A 20,897-nucleotide genomic window follows, 5' to 3' on the forward strand; every position below is an offset into this window, starting at 1 on the left:
GGAGGGGCACAAACAGTTGGGAGAGGATGCAGCCAGGACAGCTGACCCAAACTGGCCAAAGGGATATTCCATACCATGTGACATCATGTTCAGTACATAAACTGGGGGAAGCTGGGCTGGGGGGCAGATCGCTGCTTGGGAACTAACTGGGCATCAGTTGGTGGGTGGTGAGCAACTGCACTGTGCATCACTTGTTCTGTATATTCCAATCCTTTTATTATTATCATTGTCATTTTATTATTGTTATTATTATCATTATTATTTTCTTCCTTTCTGTTCTGTTAAACTATTCTTATCTAAGCCCATGAGTTTTACCTTTTTTTTTCTGATTCTGTCCCCCATCCCACTGGGTTGGAGGGAAGTGAGTGAGCGGCTGCGTGGTGCTTAGTTGCTGGCTGGGGTTAAACCATGACAACGTAATAGTAATTCTTCATGGTGGGATGATTACTAGGCCCCTTTTAATACAAGAAATTTTGTGGAGAATCACATGATAGACTTCGGGGGGGAGGGGAAATATTTGTCCAATAAACATAGCTATGCAAAACTTCACAAAGCTTTATATCTCTCTCATTTGAAAAAGAATACCACAGGAAAGACAAATTATGTTATTGAAGCAAATGCAGTACATAACTGGTATCTGTCAGCTTTCTGCCCAACCTGCATTTTGTACAGAAAGGATTCCACAGTTACTGGGTTTGGACCCTAGTTCTCCAGCCTACTATACAAGCTAACTGCTTGTTTTGGGTTTGCGTGGTGGGGTTTTTGGTAGCCAGGAAGGAGGGAGAGGTGGGGGGAAGGTGTTCTAAGGTTTGATTTTACTTCTTATTATCCTTGTTTTGATTTGATTTGTAGTAAATTAAATTGATTTTGTTTCTTCCCCGAGTTGAGTCCTTTTGTGCCTGTGACCATAATTGGTGAGTGATCCCTCCCTGTCCTTGTCTCAACCCACAAGCTTTTCTTTATATTTTCTCCTCATCCCACCAGGGCCAGTGGGGAGGAGTAAGTGAGCGGCTTCGTGGTGCTTTGTCACCAGCTGGGCTTAAACCACAACACTACTAGACAAGTAACCTTTGTTTATAGGCATTATTATTCAGTTACTTTTTGATATTATTAACTAAGAGAGGTAACTGTGTAAGAAAGCTTATAAAGTCCAGAACTGACTTGTACCCTAGCACCAGGACCCTGGCTATTACTTTAGTTCATATTCCTAGACTTTTTGTGGATGTCCTAGCTACAGATCCAGCCCTAAACACCAAGAGTGGTAATGCTGTAATCACTCCTGTTAGGGCAGGCAGAATGACACCTTAAACCTGAATCTGGACCCCAGAAGACCTGGAAGTCAAGGGCATCTGATATACACAGCTGTGATAGCCACAGTGAAAAAATGCACAGGAAAGAAAGAACACTTTGTCAAACAAACAATCTTTTCCCTTTAAAAATAGTGGCAAAAAGGAGGCTCTATGCTAAAGTACAAAGTCAATCACAAAAAAAAAAGAGATTATTGCTCCACTCTAATTCTTCTCAAAGAGCTCACCCAGCAAACAAACATCAGATAGTTGCTATAATAGGCAATTACTTTCCCTATGTCTTCCTACATGTTTTTCTGCACTGATTTTGCTTTAAATATTTCAGAAATGTTTCTCTGTGTAACTGAGTAACTTTGGAGATAGATAATTATGCCCACAGCTGAAAAGCATGACCTAGCTACCCTTCTGTTTGACCCACTGTGAATCAAAATTTAATGCTGCCCCTTTTTATTCATAAATTTACTAAATGCATTCCTCTCTTCAAAAGGCATCTAGATTGAGTCCTTGGAAGCATAACTTACATTCATCTGCAAAATTTAACTATAAACAGAGTTACCTTTTTAAAATCACTGTCCCGATACCAGCCTGACTCCTGCTGAAGACTGAACGTTGTTTTGCCAACCTCAGAAAATCATCCACGAGTTGCTGTTTCTGACCATTTGGGTTTGGCAAGTGAAAGATCTTTGCCAATGTTTTTAGCTCAGGGGCTGAAAGCAAATCCAACCCTTCACACAGGTCTTCCAGTTCAGATTCTAAAAGTACAATGATCCACATATATTCATTATGTGCTATACACACACACACTCAAGCAACAGCTCAAAGTATAACCTAGTACTAATCTAATGATTTAGATTCTTCAAACATGTATTATCGATGCTAGCTGATTCAGCCTGAAATTCATTCTCTTCATGGGTCCAGTTTGAAGGAATGGAATAATCAGAAAAAAATCCCTTAGCAACTTCAAAACAAAAGCAAAAAAAACAGGGTTAGTCTAAGAGGTGAGCTGGACATAAGACTAGAGACAAGACTACAATTTACGTCCAAGATCCATCCACAGTACATGGCCACAGACAAGACTGGAAACAAACACCGGCAGCACTGGTCAGAGGTCCAGCCACCCAGGGATGGACAAGGCCAGGGACGGGGTGCCTGCAAGACAGCTCAGGGCAGTACTGAAGGGTATTCAGTAGCGCTCCTGGATCAATGCGCAGAGGCCGCGCAGGTCAGGGTCTGAGATGAGGCTGGTGAGGGCAAGTAAGGCCTGTTGTTGCACCTGTAGCCCTGCCATTTATTTAGCTCTCCCTATTACATAATTTACACTAATTGCTTTTATTATTAATGTAACACAACACAACTCATCTACCCAAAACCTTTCTTCTGCTTAATTCTCTTCTCAAGGCACAGACAAGCATGTAGTGCGTTAAGCTCTAACACAACACAACTGCAGATTTTATTTGTAATATTTTTAACATCTATTAATGCTGGCCATACCTGTTTGCAGAAATCTGGCTTCAGCCAGTTCTTCAATTATTGGTGACAAATCCATACTTATCTCTCCATACTCTATTTTGTTCACCTTTAACCAGTTCAGCTTGCGTTGAAAAAGTCTCACATATAACTTCTGCCCACCAACTGCAAATTTTATTTGAAGCAGGGAAGGATAAAAAGAAGATTAAATTCTAAAACATAATACTATGCATAATCACTACCTTACCTAGAAAAATTACTTTGATGCACATCTCCTCTAAAACACATTTTAAATCTGCCCACATTCTACAAGCAGACTTGATAAAATACCACAACTTACCTTTCGAAGTAATTATCGCTCATTAGACTCTTTAAGTTTTGTAGGTAGAAAATTATTACAATGTATTTTGTAAGTAATGAACATTGCTAAAATGCATTTTGGACATGCTTACCCCTTAAGAAATAATTTGTTTTCTAGGAAAAGACAACTTTGTCTTTCAAACTCTGCATATTGTGATGTTAAATAGGTCTTTTTGCTTTCTTTAACACTCATTCAATAACCAACTATTTGATGTTGGGGAACAAAAGAAGCTGTAGTCTGACAGAATGATTTCATAACCACAGAATACCTCTCTGTGTAGTAGTCTTCAGATTCTTATTTTTCCAAAGATAAGCTTAATTTTACTAATGTATCTACTGAAAACAAGGGGAGAAAAACCTCCTATGGATTTGACTCTAATCTGGGAAGTGCTCTCTTAAAAGTACCTTTTAAAAATACTCTTAAAATACTAACTGCTGAAATTCAACAAAATAGCTTATTAAATCTTAGCTGAAAATAGCCTAGCTATTGTTACCACATTTAGCACCATTCTGAATACCTAATTGATCCCTCATTAACTTCTGATTTTTTATCCCTATCTGCTGCTGCTTAACTGAAACTGATCATTAATAAAAACAGACACTGAAACACTACCAGACCTAGATACATTTAAGAAATGGCAGTTAACTTTTACATGCTTATTCAACTACTCTCCTGTCCTTAAAAAGACTTTTTCAGCCTTTTTTTTTTAATAGAATGTTTCCAGGATCAATTCACTGACAGAACTACGTTCAGACACATAAGCCTGTCATTTTCTCTGTGGGGTTATAACTTCTTTGAAGTCTGTCTCCCATTTTTACAGCTCTGGAAAAAGGAAAAAGGTCAAGTAACACATGAATATCCTTCCTCCAGACCACGGAAACTGACAACTAGGGCTGCAATCCAGTAAAGGCATGCGAGGACTGCTTTCTCTAAAGGACCTGAATGACAAATAGAAGAATAAAAAGGTATTGCACAAGTAATTAATTGCTTCTTAAGCATCCTGTTCTGCAGTACATTACCTTTGAAGGTTTGGGGGATTTTTTTTCTTTTGTAGTTCTTAAGAAAGTTTCAGGTGTATCACTGAAATAAAAAATTTGTTCTAAGTTGAAATATTACCAGCAAAAAGATGCAGAAGATCTTAGAAAAGTTCACCCTCTATGATTCATTAAAACGCAACAGAAAAAAACATTACTTTTTCTTGTTCCGTTTTCTGTACCTGAGTTCCAATGGTGACTATAAATCAATGTTTCTCAAATACAATTTTTCTGTTGCATAAAAGTTGGAAGGAGGATTTCACAAAGTGTATTAAGTAGTGTCACTAGAACTATGTGCTTGCATTTAAATTCTTCCAACTGCAACATGCGGTGAAATGAAACATGGAGAATACAAAAAATATTTTTTTAATACTATACCTAAGTTCAGACAGGTCTCATCTTGAGCACAAAGCCTGACATTGCACTGCAGATTACTTGTTATAGATACACCTCTGCTTTTGCCTACTTTTATCTACTGTATTCCAGTACTTAAAAAATTGGCAGTGCTCTACATTCAACATAAAGGCCATATACTTTTGAGAAAACTGGGCAGGAAGGAAGGAAGGATTGCTTCAAGCTTAAATCTGTTTAAAAATATCATTCCTTTCATAATAAGCATTAGAGATAACTCCCCGAAGAATGGTAGACATTTTAGCAGAAAATAATGAAATACTGAAAAATATCTATGTTCAAGCAACTTCATAGTATTAGGCACGTGTCGGGGGGGGGGTCGGGGTTTTTTTGTATTACAATAACTGAAAGACAACACCTGCTTGGGTAGAAACTTCTAAAGTGGAACAGATAACCCATCTACCTGAACTTTTCAAGTATTCTGTCTAAGATTTCTTGAAGGCAAAGACATCCATCTGTCACTTGTCCAGAATTCATTATCTATTGACTTAATGCTATCCGATCAGTTCTCATAGCTGAATCACTGCAGTTTTCCTACCCTGCAAAGAGAGATTGTTTTACTTGTGAATCAAGCAGTCAGTGCAGACCTGCATTCATCAGCACCACTTTGCAATAATTCTTTCTATATTCTGAATTCCTGTGAGAGGAGAATACTGAAATCACGCTACTGAAAGAGAAACAAGCACTTCCTTTATTTAACAGAACAAATTACTATTACTGATCAGTGTTGTACTCATCCAGCGAAGGGTGCGTGGAAATAAGGAAGCTGTATCCTGAATGTCTCTTTTAGCATTTGTCCAAGCAGCCAAAGCCTGCATCCACTAAGAACCTAATTGTAAGTTTATTCCTAGATCTTCTTTGGATGTAAACGACAGGCATCTACAGCTAGCCTCGGAGAGCCAATAACAAGAGTTTTGTTGCTTATATTCCATTTTTTCTTTATATATTCCCATTTTAACTATCACAACATAAACAAGGCATTACCAAGCTCCAAGATGTCACTGTATACACATTTAGGCAGATAAAGTTAACTATTGTAATATTCTTATGGCCCTGAGTGCACCAATAGGCTCTGCAACCCCATCCCAGCCCTCACAGATTTGGCGGCTGGCGTTCGAGGTCAGCTCCGATACGGTCCAGCTGTGTATGCTAGGCTCAGGCTGCTGGGGAGACCTGCATGCGGCTTTGTCAGGGCATCCCCCCGTTTGCTCAGGAGCTGTACTGGGCTCAGGCTGGTGGCCTGCACGCTCGCCTAAGCTCTGCTGTGGCGTGCCAGGGCCCAGCTAGCCACCTTGGCTTCGCCTTGCACCTGCCTTGTCACTATGGTCTTGGCTGAGGACCGGCCGCCACTGGAGCACGGCTGGCTGCAGCACTGGCACTGGAGGCACTCTGCTCTTCTTCTTTGGGCAGGGTGGGCTTGCGCCCCCCGCGGGGGAGAAGAGGATGTGGCCCCTGCCTGCCCCGCTGTCCCCTTTGGCTCCAGGCTCATCTTTCCATGCAGAGGTCTGCTCTTGCTGCTCCCTGACAAATACAGTCCTGTTATGATCTCATCTTACTTACAATATTCTCATAACTTATGTTGGTATTATTCTTTAATTTTTTAAGTGTTTGGTGTTACTGCATAATTATAATTATTACAATATCATCTGTAAGAGCTTAACTGTGAAGAGGTAACCACTGCAGAAATACCTCTGTACGTTTAGAGCCCTACTTCCTCCTCTGGAATTTCTTCACCTTTTTAGCAACCACCGCTTAAGGTGGTTTGAGCCAGCTCAGCTGGCTTGTCCGCTACGGCAAATGAAGAATGTTCATATGGTCTGTTCCAGCTGCTAAATTTTGGAAGAGTATCTTAAGTCAAAAAAGACATTTCTGAGATTGTTCCACCACAGTTTAAGTACTTCCTAGAGAAACAGATATGCACTGACTCAATTTTTTTTAAGGAACTGAGATTGTGAACTGCTTATCAGGGTTATATTTCCTCCTAAAAAACTCAAGCCAACACTCTTCCATTTTTATCACTCAGTATACTGTATTAAAAACCTTGTGATGTCATATACGTTAACCTAACCTCATTCTATTATTCTCCACATCTATACAAGTTACTAGAAAAACATTTACTGAAAGCCTCCTATTGGCCTTGGAAAAGTTTCACACAACTGCTAATCACAAGTCATGACCTTGATATTCTCTTTTGTAATGTGGTGTCAATTTACAATATCATTTGGAACTTTACAGAAACGAACATTAAGAGATTAAGTGCTCTAAACAGCTAGAACAGTTTTCTTCCACTTTGCAATGGGGAGACAGTCTAAAGACTGTTGTACGCTAGCACAGAAAAACTGAATATAATCTACAGAGAGGAAAAAGACCAAAATACACAACAGTTTCACACAGGGAAATACTATTCTTTAGTGTGATAAGCTTTACAGCCTGCTACTTAAGTCAGACTCAATGAACATAATACATTAGTAAGTATAGCCTGCTTCTGAATTTTTTATTTTATTTTTACCAGCAGGTGTGTACGCAACTGTCACTTTTGTATGTTCAGCTCAGATGCATGAACTGAGCTCATATGAGCATATATCTGAAAATACTTTGCAGGCAGCTGTACAGTAGCTTAAAACAATATAAACGGTTATGCCTGCCATACTGTGAGATACAAATTTTCTTGTGGAAGTTGTCATAAGCTTATTCCCATTTTGATGCTCCAAGTTTGCAGCTCAAGTGCTGGTAAAACTGCTCTTAATTACTGTTTAAGACAGGTTTTAAACACACATAGAAATTTGGAGTATTAGTTTTAACTTGCATCACTTCTGCCATGCTTTTACTGTAAAACTTATGAGCATAGGATTCAGACAACATGTCTGCTTTGAATCTTGTCTAAATATGGAGGGCTTAAATCTCCAATATTCTGGCTCCTACCGAAATTAATAAGAGTTAAAAGTACTAAGCAACCTACAAGAAAATGACTGTTAATTAGTAACCAGCATTCTAAACACTGGATAATAATCATAGGGATAACCATGGATTCACGCCAAGCATGAAAGTCATCTGCAAATGTGCTGAATCAAAGCTCACAAATGCGACTTCAGAAGTATTTTTTTCCAAGGTCTACGTATCCAGTACTGGCCTCTCCATAACCTCACTTTGTAGTATTCCCATAGGTATTAATCACCAAAAGCTTGGTATCAACTAATACTCTTTTTCTGTGCTACAATTTCCTTCCTTGGAAACATGTTTAAATGCAGCAGCAAGTTCAACTTAAGATTCTCAAAAATAGTACTAAAACAGTAAAAAAATTATTCAAAAACCCCAGAAATATAAATAATCATTCTTTCCTTATTTCTTACAAGTGTCCACTATTTATCATTACCTTCCATTACAGCAACATTGGGGAAGTTTACCTACAAGAAGCCACTGAGGGATATGTCTCCTGAGAAAAAGGAGCTGCTTCTCTTAAGGAATTTATCAAGTTAAATTGCCCATTGGTATAGCACTCTTCACATAAAACTACGTAACAGTTCTCTCTACAAGAAGTAATGTGAAAATATATTAAAAAAAAAAAAAAGATACCTGATAAGTTGCAGAACTTGGTTATAACGTTCATATCTTGCTCATCAAAGAGTCTGGCATCATCTTCGTTTTCTAAGACTGCTCGCAGCACCACTAAAAAATTCTGGAGGTAATACGGGTGACCAGGAGAGCTGGGCACAGAGCTAACCTCATTTATTTTGTCTAAAATGTCCCCAATGGAATTTTGAAATTCTACCTTTTCCACAGTTTCTGACAAAGTATGGTTAAGCTCATCCTTAAAGTCTTCATGAACTTCCACAGGAAGTACCTGTATATCACCCTTGCTAAAGCAATTTTGTGTACCACAGTTCGCTTCTGTCTTGGAAGACGGAACAACCTGAGCATGAGGCTGAGTCTTGACTTCCAAACTATTGGTCAGCTCTGCTGAAGTATAAATGGCTAGATGTGTTTCAAATTTATCAGGACTAAGTATCACACCTTCAGACCTACTTGCTGTTTTGGTGCTCCTTGTACCAGGTGGTAACCTTCTGCCATTAATGTCATCAGCTGGTAATGATACCTGAACAACATCCACAAGGTCTTCTCCACTACGTTTGTTTACTTGTTCTTGAAATTCCAGTTCCTCCTTTGAAAAATTCTGTTCCTGGCACTCCCTCTGAGCAAGCTCATTTTCTTTCTGAGAACTATGCCCAGTATAAATCCCGTCATCACCATCCCATGCTGCAGCGCTTCTGCACGTATTGTAAACAGCTGGAGGGGAAGAGTCGATCTCTTTATACACGATCTGTTTTCCTCTATGGATACAACGTCTTCTGGACAGTTTAGATGCTAAGCTTCCCAAAGAGACTATTTTAACTGTCTGAGCCTGTGGTTCATTGTTAACACTACAGACTGAACTATTATTGCTAAAGTAAGGACTAATCTGTTGTGCTGCACTCCCTTCTGTTTTCAATAAGCTGCTTTTGGGCCGACTTGTTTCTAGATTTACGAGGTTTTTTGAAAAATATGAGCTGGAATTATTGTTCAGACTTGCAGCTGGGGGACTCCAATTCCTAAAAGAGTCGAGCGTTGAGTCAATGACACCAATCTCACCATGTTTTCTCTGACATGTCTCATCCATGTGCTCATTTATTCCATGTCTTGGCACCATTTGCCCACACACGGGACACGTAATTTTGGCAGGGGGCACATTGTTAAAAAAAGAAACAATAGAGGAGGATGCTGAAGGTATAGATGGTGTTCCTTTACTTTCCACTTTTTTTACTGATCCTCTTTTTTTCTTATTTTTACTGAGTGACAAACTTATTCGGGACCTTTTAATTTCTGAAGATCTAGCTTCTGCCATCACAAAACTTCAAAGCATTTACGTGGCACAGGCAACTTCATTCAGGCCATATTTCCTTATTCTGTAATACTTAAAAAAGACTTTTCTTGGCTTTGCATTTTCCATCTGTAATCGTCTGACATGCCTTCAAGAAAAAAAAAAAAATTGAATGAAAGCTCTTCTAAGGTACCAGATGCAACCAAGGTGAACAGTGGAGAAGAAAAAACAAAACCCTCAAAGTGGAAAAGTCAAGCAATCCTTAACTGCTACTATGCAGCTGTCCCTTTACCTTCTCACTCGGCAAACAAGCAAGCACGGCACGATCGTCGTGCTGAGCACCGCAGCTGGCTTCACGGGAACGGTTTAAGAAATGGGACTACTGCTATACACTTTTACTATTTAAATGCCACGTCCGCTTGCCGACGTAAATGAGAACTTGAGATAAAACCCACCGCGAGGATACAGTCAAGTCCTCCGATTTTCGTCATCACCCTGCTTGCTGTTTCTAGGCACGCGAGATTTCGGTGCCAGCCACCCGCTTCCAGAGAGCGCACCCACGGTGCGTGTGCGCGTACCGAGCGGAGGCGCGGAGCCCTGCAGCGCTCCCGATCGCGCCGCGGACAGGCCGCCGGCCGGGGGCTGCGCTCTCCCGCGCCTTCTTCCGCCCGGCCCACGCCGCCTCTCCCGCAGCGCCGGCTCTCCGCAGCGCCGGCTCTCCCGCAGCGCCGCTCTCCACAGCGCCGGCTCTCCGCAGCGCCGCTCTCCTCAGCGCCGCCTCTCCGCAGCGCCGGCTCTCCACAGCGCCGCTCTCCACAGCGCCGGCTCTCCACAGCGCCGGCTCTCCACAGCGCCGCTCTCCACAGCGCCGGCTCTCCCGCAGCGCCGCTCTCCTCAGCGCCGGCTCTCCCGCAGCGCCGCTCTCCACAGCGCCGCTCTCCGCAGCAGCCGCTCAGCGGCCCTGCGCGGGCTCGCGAGGCGTGCCCAGCGGCGCCTCACGTTTCTGAACCCGCTCCCGCCCCCGCTGGCGCCGCTACCCTTCCCCGCTCCGGGAGCCCGTCGACCGGCCGCCGCCGCCCCCCCTCGCCGTGCCTGACTTTCCCCACGCACCGGCGCCGCAGCCGAGCGTCCCTCCGACACCGCCGCCCCCGGCCCAAGGGCCGCCGAAAGGCGGACGCGCGGCGGCCGCCCCGGGAGGCGGGGCGCCAGGCGCTAAGGCCCCGCGCGCCAGCGGGCCCCGCCCCCCCGGCACGCAGCGGCCTGCCGCTCGCCCGCTGCCAGGCCGAGCGCAATGCACCGCCGATGGCGGCGCGCTAGGCCTGGGGAGCAGATTGCGGAGCCGCGCTCTAATAAAAACGTACGAACATCTCGCCCTCGTTAAATTTCACATTTCCGTTAACAACAAAGGGTGAAAACCGGTTGTGATCTTTCTTTAGAAAGGGGAAGCAGACGGGCACCAGCCGAAACTTTCTCTTTTTTTTTTTTTTTGTTCAACCAAGAAAAGAGCAAATAGCAAAGTACTTCCACCTTGGGCAGTATCCTTTAACTTGAAAGATACCCTTTGCTTACTCCGAGTTACTGCAGGCTTAAAAGGCTTCTGTGTCCTCCCTGTTTGATAATCACAATTTTGAAAGGTAATTTCCAATTCACAGTGCCAGGATGCAGCTTAAGTTCTTCAATACGTACAGATCTATCGACACAGCAGATACAAAAGCTATGACTATAGCTTAAAGAGATGGTATAGTCACGCACAACTATCAAGTATTCTACACGGTTATGTATCTGCCCATGGCAAAAAGCCCTCTTTTTGGAATCAAAAGAGAAAATCAAGAGTTCTATGGTAGAAAATAAGAGTAAAACCTGAAGGAAAGTGTCTTTACAGCACCTTAGAAATTCACAGAACATTTTAAAGATCGACACAGACTAAAACCTACTCAAATTTAGCATTCATGTAGAAACATTTTAATATATACAAGATGCAACATATATAAAAAGGTAGATTACAATTTCAGTTTATGAACAGAGAGTGTTTTCTGCTGCTTCTGTTTCTTCTTTAATTTGTTTGCGTCTTTGATTTGCATTTTTACTTGATCTTGTAGTTGAGAAAAGAAGGCCTGAGATGATTTTAAGACCTTGTCTTTACCTTCATCCTGTCAACAGACAAAATATTCGTTACAACCAAGAAATGTACAAACAGCCCCATTATACTACTTACTAGTTACATATAATGGTATTTGACTTAAAAAAAAATAAATCTGATAATTGATTTTCAAAGGTTATTTTTCACTGCATTCTCATACCACTCCTGCCATCTAAAGAAACAAAAAGTACATTCCCTTTCAAACTAGCAATTGGTATGGTAGGTAAGAACAGGTATCAAGAATAGATCCTTGCACATCATGAGCTACAACAGCGTATCTACATTTTGGGTTCTGCTCTCCTTTTCAAAAGGTACACACAAACACTTTAGAAGTAATCAAGTTATTTTTCCTATTCGTTTCTAATACCTCAAAAATTCAGAGATTTTTAAAAGTTAATTTATAAGGCATCATAGGCGGCACACAAGTTTACTGTTTTATAGCATGCAAAACAAAATCAGTCTGATGAGATTATAGAGAAGGCTCCACAATAAGAAGTAGAAAGTTAAATAGGAATATTCTATTTTGAAATAGCTTGTTACTCAAAGCTTAAAAAGAAGTAAATAGAAACCTCATCCTCAATTATACATGCAAGTAGTCCCACTTAATCAAGTGGAACGGTTCAAACGCAGGAAATAAGAGTGTAAGTCTTAGTATTTGCGGGAATGCCACTTTGTGAACTTTGAAATAAATAAAAAAGTAGTACCTAATGCAAACAATTTCTGCCTTGTGAATATACTTTGAGTAATTGTTATCATACAGTTTTTTCATATTTTTCCATATCTAAAGATTAAGTTACTTACAAATTCAAATATCTTTCATACTCTGAGTAAGCTTCTAAAGGTTCCAACAACCATTTAGCTATGATTTATTAATAATTAAAGCAATAACATCTATATAAATATGCATTATAAAACAAGGGGGTCACTGCAAAGCGCAACCAGAGCTGGTTTTTTTTCAGGCCTCTATACTGAAATCGTGCTGTCAGGATAATCAGCAAAATCAGGACTAAAAAGGCATTCAACGCTACTTTACATAAGACAGTTATGGATTAGAATAGTCCTTCCAAAACTGTAGTTCAAAAGAATGCAGCGGAAGGGGGAAGGGAGGGAGGGGAAGAGTATGCATCTGCCCTTTCCACGTCTTCTTCCTACCTCTTTCCTTCCAGCAGCTACATTTACATTTTATATTTGCTCAGACATAAATAACGTAACAAGGTTTGGGTGGTAAGCAGATATACTACCTGTGTAGAATTTTTGAGGGGATGGAGAAAGATTAGGAGATGTAGTTGTGCCAAGAGGGACAGGAGGGAAACAAACCCTATACTTTGTAATTCTTTGTGACAAAGTTCCCTTTCCTCTCCCTAGCTAAATATTATCTGTCCTTGGGATTTTAACATTCTTTAGCTGGGAAGCTCCAAGTTATACAAGACTACTTAAGAGAGCCCTACCTTGAGCAGAGATGCTTTGCCTTCTTTTGTAAGCCTTTTTAATTTTGCAGCAGCAGCTTTTTTGCTAAGTTTTGTGCCTTGTTCTGGTTTCATCTTTTCAAGAAGCTTTTGACGTTTCTCCTTTTCTCTTTGCTTCATACGTTTACGAAGCTTTTTCTTTCTTCGGTCTCGTTTTTTGTCTGTGGGAGTCTTTTCTGCATCTGTTTTTACATCACCAGCTTTGTTCTTTTCCTAAAGAGAACAAGATCCCTAAATCCATAAGCGTGCAAAAGAAAAGACTCATTTCACAGTACTCAAATCTGTCTTAGCATTTCCATTATTTCAAGTGTTTAGCCAGCTCAGGGTGATGCCGCATTAAGGCAAAGGCCAAAAACTGGCAAAAGCTGGAAAGTGAAATTTGTACCATTGAAGACACGCTAACTGCTCTTCCGTATTGTCATTTAGCTTTCCCCTTCCAAATACCCATATATATGTTGGGAAAATAATTACCATCACATTAATAGTCAAGAACAAAAATGAAGCAAAATATTATGACCTAGTGTAGCCAAATAAAATTAACTCTTTCCCCTCATTCCAGTTATATTTAAAAAAAAAAAAAAAAAAAGGCACACCCACTCACTCTTTCCTGGCCAAACCTCCAACAACAACCAATACCAAAATACTAGGCAAGAAGGTCCACAAGGTGAGGAACACAGGGTGGGAGGGGGCAGAATTCTCCCATTCATCTGGCAGCCAGTACACCCTTCTATCAACAATACAGATAACAATACAGATCCTCTCCAGACCCTTACGTGATTTTTATTTATATTTACCTTGATTTCCTCTGGTGCTAAGAGAGCAGCATCACTAACAGCAACAGGTGCTACTTCTTCCATACTTATTGCTGGAAGGTTCGAAACTATTTTAACTTCTGGCACAGGCTAGAAATAAGGAAACATATTCAGGACTGAGCACACCATCTCACAGCAGCTTCTAACTGAAGATACCAAGTATTTGGTTTTGTTTAGAGGCAATTATAGTGCGTTTAATATGAAATAAGAACAAGCTCAGTAATACTCAGTGTTTAGTTTACTTTCCATTTCCCAAATATATTTTAAATATCCAGTTTCAAAGGCGGGGGGGGGGGGGGGAAACAACTTTATGAAACTTATGTACTTACTGGTTTGGGTGTGAAGTGGAAGTTACAAAGCGCATCCAGCTTCAGGAAGAGTGAATCCATCATTTCCTGAATTTCTTTGTGTTCAGGATTTTCCTCCTCTTCAGTCTTTTGCTGCATTAATAATGCAATGTTACTGCAACACCATTCATAAAGCTATTTCACTTTAGCAAGACTGATAACACCACAATATACAATTCAGAGCCATTTCACTGGTGAACACTTAGAGAAAGATTGAAGTACTTCCACCAAGCTGAAAGCAGCTAGCAGTGTACAAATGAACATACAAGACTACGTGGTGTAAACTTCCAGCCAAAAGGAAAGGCATTGCTTACGTTACCTGGTGAAGTTTCATGTATTCTTGCTCATAGATTTCAGCGAGACTCAGCTTACTCTTTTCATGATCCAAAGTGATACGTTTCTTGTATTCAAAAGCCTCTTCTTTTGGTTTTTCTTTCGGTACTACATCATCCCATGCCTGAGAAAGTCATAAATTAATGACCAAATGCAACTACATTCAAGTATCAGGTGCTACAGCTTATTTGGAACATCTTTTCATATTACTTATCTGACACATTAACTATTTAATGAGTTCCTGGGAAGCCACGTGCATAAAGTTTCACACTTTAATTTGAAAAAAAAGTAATAAAAGACTTATAGCTCTGGCTTGTCTGCTTATTTTTAGTGGATCAGGGCAAAAATTGTATAACAAATTTTCTTAAGTACTTAAATACCCTCCCCTATACGTACCCATTTTTTTTTTATTCAACTAACAATAAGCCTCAACAAGATATGAGATACAAATCTTCTCCCAGTAGCTTTTAAGAAAAATGCAGTAAACAACTGAGTTTTGGTTAGTATTCAGAATGCTCAGAGCGCTACAGTTACAATAATAGAAAAAATTTACAGACTGGCATTATATTTCAAATAAACTCCTTACAGTTTTATCTGCAAACACTCATTTTTTTGAAATGCACCAAAACCTAGCACATAACAGGCATGTAAAAACCAGAGCTCCTTAGAAATCTAAAGACACATTTATCAAGGCAAAAGAATAAAACAACCAGTTGCAGAAATTAAGATAACTCTAAAACTAACATTTTTAGGAACTTCAGACTCATTCTTGGAATGCACCCTGTGAATCAAGTCTATGAACAAAACAGGGAGAAGCAAGTAAGATACTATTAACCTCATCCAATATTCTCTGTTTGATGATATCTTCAAGCTGAAAGGTAGTTTCTTCCGTGATCACAGGTGCTGAGAGGAGAAAGAGAAGAATTTTAAGATTAATGTTTCTCCAGCAAGAAATACTTTTTGTTCTTTGAACAATAAAAAACAGAAAAAGAAAATAAAGCTTTCACAAAAATGTAGTAATTGTAGTAAGTAAATAATGTTTTCCCCTATCTTGAAGAGACTAATCATATTACGTAAGGCTTGTAAATTACTAAATCTGCCACTAAATTAATAAACTTGCAGTTAAGTTAACACTGAACAAAAACACTATAGTTTCCTGCAGTTTCCACCATGAAAATGCACAACCTCAAAAACACACCAAGAAGTTTAACTTAGTGTTTTGCTACCCTGCTCTTGAGTCACAGGTGTTTTCAGCAAGGTCAAAGGGAAGAAAACCCAACATGGTATGCAACATGCTTTCAGGAAAGCCCTCTCACTACTTACCCATTCGGACTGCATGGTCAAAAAGTACTGTTTCCTCCAGAAGGCTGTTTTCAGGGCGTTTTTGTCCAGTCACTTCTCCTTTAAGCTGCCAAGGTTTCTCCTCCAACAACTCTTCTTCTAAACTTTTTATTTTTTTGCTCATCTGAAAAACACAATTTCCTAAGAAGTCTAAAACACAGAGCTCACAAGTAAACTCAAGGGAAAAAATTAGTAGTTATTTCAGGTACTTCTAACTCCTCCTCACATGAAGATGAGGGAATATATGATTGCATATGTATCTGATGTAGATAAACCACTTTTTTTTTTTCCTAATTTGTAAACAGCCTCTTCATATTTGCCAGACTCTGAACAAATTACACAATCATAAAAACAAAACAAAACAAATTGGCCACTGTTTCAAAGTATTAGCAAAATAGTAATAAAAAAATACAATTACCTTTTCCTGCCTCTTCTCAAAAGACGACTTTATTTCACTGGGATCAATGCCCTTCTCTAACTGCACATCAGTAACATCTTCTGTTTCGCTGTCATCTGGCAAACTAAAAGTAACTTTTTTAGAGGCTTCTTTACTTCTCATATTCTTCATCATCATTTCATTCATATCCTCAACCCTGTAACATTAAAATTTAATATAAGATAAAGGTTGAAAAGCTTCTATAACTTTTTACATGAAGATATTTCAGCCACTAGATGTTTACCTGTTACAAATAACCCACAATTAAGAAATCCAACAGGCTTTCACCGAAACCTAAAGGCAGGGGACACTAGGGAAACTTCCATATACTAAAAATAACTTTCAAAAACTGAAGTTACAGCTATTAAATGATTTATTCAAATAAATATCAAGAGACAATACTCAAAAGATATGACAATAAACTACTTTTTAAATAAGGTGAGAATACAAACCACGAACACACAACAGATAACACAGAATGGCAAACCATGACCAAAGTGAGCCTGGAATTCACACTTTATTTTCTACTTCACTTCAGTGTAAAATTACAAGGACATTTTAACTGCAAATAATGCACATACTTACTCAGACATGCTTTCTTCATTCTGCTCTTCAATAGCACTGTCTGCTTCCTCTTCCTCATCATCTTCAACACCATTAGCTACTAAATCATCATTGTCATCAACTGGATCAAAGAAATCTTTGTATGTCAAGTCTCTAGAACTTTTAACTGGCTAAGAAGGAGAGAGGAAAAAAGAAAACCCAAACCAAAAAAACAAAACAAAGCAAAACTGTTAAGGCTGGCAGAAGTCTAAGAGTATCCTTTTAAAGTTTTTAGCACCTGGGAAACAGCACTACTTGTGTAACAGTAATTCAGCTTAATGAACCATTAACCTATGATAGGGCATCTTAGTAAAACTAACCTCTTTTACAAGTATTTTAAATATTCTACTACTTAAATTAACTTCCAATTTCACCACGTACAGAAGTGAAAGAGCAGTAGGTTTTGCCAACTACTTGTTGGAATGCATACATGTTCCCTTTTACCCTGGGCATAGTTCTTACTTGCTAGTAAGAATCTCTGGTAATATTAAATAATAAAATATTTATTTCTGAAACAAGTACTCAGTAACTTAAGTTAAATCAGAGTTACAAAGCCATGTCCCTGGAAAAAGAAGTTGCCAAAAGCCCTTTGCTCTGCATCAGTCACCTTAGTGATCTCCAATTACCAGATGTCAATGCTGAGTGACCCATCTTTATCATTTGGTGGGTCACCTATTCTGCAATTCTGCAAGGTCACTTATTTCTTGTGACATACTATCTCTTCCTTTATGCATGCAAAAACCCAAGACCCATCTAAAGAGAGACTAGAATAGCTTCAGAAGTAATCATTAGTCATCTAATCAAATTTAACTTGGTAGTTTCTAGTCAGAGTTCAACAATTTACAGTCACCCTGACGAATATCAGATCTTGATTAAAGGAAAAGAGAGATCAGAAAATTAATTTACTGATATTCTTACTTTGACTTTAGCTTCTTCAGACTCTTCCTCCTCATCATCCGAGATGATGTCTTCAAAATAATTAATATCTTCTTCCTCCTCCCTGTTTTCCTTCTCTGCATGTTCTAGAAAAGTTTCCATCTCAGACAGCTTGAAAAACTTGTCATCCACTATAGATTTTTTTCCCATTTTTTTCAGTGTGGTTTCCTTGGCTGTTTTAGTTTGTTGCTCCAGTGCTTCAATATCAAAGTCAATATCAGAATCCTCATCACTGTATTTCTGCATTATGCTTTCTCTGAGTTTACTTTGCTTTTCTTTAGATTTAGTTTTATCTTGTGCATAAATATTCTTCTGTTCAGCTTCTGCTTCCATTATGCTGTCTTCCAATTCCTGGTCACTGCTGGTCTCTGCATCAGAGCCATCCTCTTCCTCGTCTGAGAGAAGGCAAAGATCTTCATCCTTGGCATCCCTTGCAATGGATTTCTTGAAAAAATCAAGAACTGCATTGTTCTGGAGCTCTAGTTGTTGCCAAATCTGTTCTTCATCAAAATTTTCTATCACCAGCTCTTTTAAAGGACCGCCCCGAACTATATTGCTTCCCAGAGCTTTATTCAAATCATAGAGAATCTTTGTTAATGCTCTGAAGTCAGTAGCCAGTCCGTCTTGCACACTAAGAGTAGAAAAAAATTAAGAGCTTTAAAAAGCACAACAGTGAATGTTAATTTTTTATTTTCTGTTTTGCAGAATTCACTAGCTTTCATTCATTTTACACCTCCCGTTAAGTTATTCACATGGTCACAGTGCAGCTCTTTTTACATCTGCTTAGGTATTTTGATGCTACAGAGTAGCACCTTTCAGCAATTACAGCTGTTGCTTAACTTTCTACACATCTCTTTGGAGTAATGCTACTAAACATTCCCAGAACTAAAAACATTGTAATTATTAAGTGTCTCGGCTTCATTACACTTAATGTATGAAGCAGCAGCTGGACAGAACATTCCACCCTTCTAGAGTTGCATCTTAGTATATCGTGATCGTATTTAAGCACTCCAGACGTTTTAGGGAAGTAAACAGTATAGCACTAGACAGCTCAAACATCCAAGATACAGGCCCTTGGTTTTAAAAAGGTGCCTTCCTCCACTGCCTTACTCCTCAGCTTTTCTATTTGGGTAGTCTCCTCCAGTTTTTTCTCTAGAGCTACCAATGCTTCAACGTTGCTGGTAGAAACGGTGACCTCCGTTTCCTAATTCCCGAACGCTGAACAAAGGACTGGGACACTGCAGCAGCCGTGGCAGAAGCCCCAGCCAGGTCCGGACGCTGTTAACAGCGCGTTTCAGGAGAGCTCTGCGGAACCGCGGGTAGCTGAGGGGCGCCGGCCGGCTGCCACGAGGCCTCCCTCCCAGAGCACTGAGGCCCGCACGAACTGCGGAGCGCTACGCGCGCGCACCCACACCCAGTGTCCGGCATCGGGGGGCTCCCCCGCCCCAGAGAAGCCCGCAGCCCCGCGGTACCTGAGGAAGCGCTCCGGGCGCGCCGCGGCGGCGCCCGCCACCCTGAGGCACGTCTCCAGGCCCTTCACCGCCGCCATCTTCCCCCTTCCGCTCCCGCGGCGCGCGGAGCAGCCTGGCACCGCCTCCCCGAGGCGGCCGGCTGAGCGGTCCGGACGACTCCCGCGGCCGGCGCCGAGGTTCCGCACACAGGAGTTCCTCCCCCGCCGCGCTTTACACCCGGAGCGGCGGGAGCGCGGCGGCAGCCGCCCCGGCCCGGCCCGCCTCCCGAGCCAAAAGCAGTTCTGCTTCCCAGCGCCTGCTTTTGTCACCGAACCGCCTCGCTTATTCGTGCCACACCCGCTCCTTTAGGTGGGCCTGCTCGCGCTCGCACTGAACCGGAAGCAGGGCACTGCAGAGTCATCTGCTGATGGCTGCTGCTTCCGCCCCGAGGAAGAGCGCGGTATTGCTCTAGGTGGGGATGCTCATCAGCGCTGAAAAACCTGCTCTAAATATAGTAAAGCTACAGTCATCTTACTTCGCAGTTTTGCCGCTCTGACCTAGATACAAGGGCTATTTTGGAACCACACATTTCCAGCTGATCCTATGAGCAAAATGCCCGATGTTATCTGGCGTCTCCAAGCTCCCAGCTAACCAGGCACGCGTTCACGCGCCTACGCCATTAGCTAGCACTGCACAGTATTCTTCAACCGTTTTGTTGCTTTACATCACATAGTTTCCTTAAAGTTTATAAAACGAAGTCAAAATAAGCACTACACCCACAGACCCTGGTGAAGAAGCTGCTGCACTTGGGGGAGACGATCCATTCCTCCTCCATGCCGCAAAAATGCGCTTTGCAGGGGCTGCCCCCTCGGGCTGCATTCACCCTGCCTGCTGCTGTTCCCCGCTATCCGCAGCCGTTCAGCACCTGGATCCAAAACTCTGACCAACCTTCTAACTCTGTTCTTGCTATTGCCTCTGCTGCTCCTCTGCTGCTTTCATGTTTCCTTCCTACCAAATAAAGAAGTCTTTCCAGTGCACGGAAAACAAAGCCCTGCTATGCAACTTCTGTGTGTCCTCTCACGGGCACTTTGCACCCTCAAATAACCACGGTGTGGAGAAGGGCCCAGCCAGCAGAGGCACGAGTATGGCCTGCACCTGTCCTTCTCTGAACATCATAAACATATCTGACGCTTTACAACCTGGGTTGGAAGCTGAAAGTGTCATATTTTTCTCCTTCTGGAGAAAAGGAGGCTGAGGGGACACCTTATCACTCTCTACAGCTACCTGAAAGGGGTTTGGAGTGAGGTGGGTGCTGGTCTCTTCTGTCAGGTGGCTGGTGATAGGACGAGAGGAAACGGCCTCAAGTTGCGGCAAGGGAGATTTAGGTTGGACATTAGGAAAAATTTCTTTACTGAGAGGGTTGTCAGACATTGGAATAGGCTGCCCAGGGAAGCGGTTGAGTCACCATCCCTGGAGGTATTAAAAAAGAGGGTAGACGAGGCACTTCAGGACATGGTTTAGTGGGCATGGTTGATGGTTGGACTCGATGATCTTGAAGGTCTTTTCCAACTTAAATGATTCTATGATTCCCTATATT

The 20,897-nt window shown here is 41.2% G+C and overlaps 3 protein-coding genes across 4 annotated transcripts in view; all 3 read right to left on the minus strand.

Annotated features, from left to right (window-relative positions):
* Window positions 1–10,617, minus strand: part of FAN1 (FANCD2 and FANCI associated nuclease 1) — a 27,118-nt gene extending 16,501 nt beyond the window's left edge. Inside the window, exons 1-5 of one of the 2 annotated variants that reach the window (XM_041123849.1) lie at window positions 10,546–10,617; window positions 8,154–9,583; window positions 5,913–6,101; window positions 2,799–2,939; window positions 1,864–2,059 (exon numbers count right to left, since the gene is read on the minus strand). In XM_041123849.1, coding sequence (XP_040979783.1) covers window positions 1,864–2,059; window positions 2,799–2,939; window positions 5,913–6,101; window positions 8,154–9,459 — 1,832 coding nt within the window. In that variant the 5' untranslated portion in view covers window positions 9,460–9,583; window positions 10,546–10,617. Of the gene's footprint in view, window positions 1–1,863; window positions 2,060–2,798; window positions 2,940–5,912; window positions 6,102–8,153; window positions 9,591–10,545 lie in introns of those variants that run through there. The other variant, XM_030015223.2, reaches the window with a different exon arrangement.
* On the minus strand, window positions 9,788–11,386 carry LOC115341290 (spidroin-1-like). Its single transcript, XM_030014008.1, has 4 exons — window positions 11,370–11,386; window positions 10,546–10,781; window positions 10,023–10,429; window positions 9,788–9,883 (listed from the first exon to the last, which is right to left on the minus strand). Exons 1-4 carry the CDS (start codon window positions 11,384–11,386, stop codon window positions 9,821–9,823), a joined length of 723 nt encoding a protein of 240 aa, XP_029869868.1. The 3' UTR covers window positions 9,788–9,820.
* MPHOSPH10 (M-phase phosphoprotein 10) lies at window positions 11,375–19,513 on the minus strand. The gene is made up of 11 exons (XM_030015733.2): window positions 19,322–19,513; window positions 17,832–18,480; window positions 16,896–17,044; window positions 16,293–16,467; window positions 15,857–15,998; window positions 15,369–15,436; window positions 14,520–14,657; window positions 14,183–14,293; window positions 13,836–13,943; window positions 13,024–13,254; window positions 11,375–11,585 (listed from the first exon to the last, which is right to left on the minus strand). Exons 1-11 carry the CDS (start codon window positions 19,396–19,398, stop codon window positions 11,436–11,438), a joined length of 1,998 nt encoding a protein of 665 aa, XP_029871593.1. The 5' UTR covers window positions 19,399–19,513; the 3' UTR covers window positions 11,375–11,435.
* Between the last annotated feature and the right edge of the window lie 1,384 nt (window positions 19,514–20,897).

This window comes from Aquila chrysaetos, chromosome 5 (assembly GCF_900496995.4).
Source record: "Aquila chrysaetos chrysaetos chromosome 5, bAquChr1.4, whole genome shotgun sequence".
Classification (NCBI taxonomy): Eukaryota; Metazoa; Chordata; class Aves; order Accipitriformes; family Accipitridae; genus Aquila; species Aquila chrysaetos.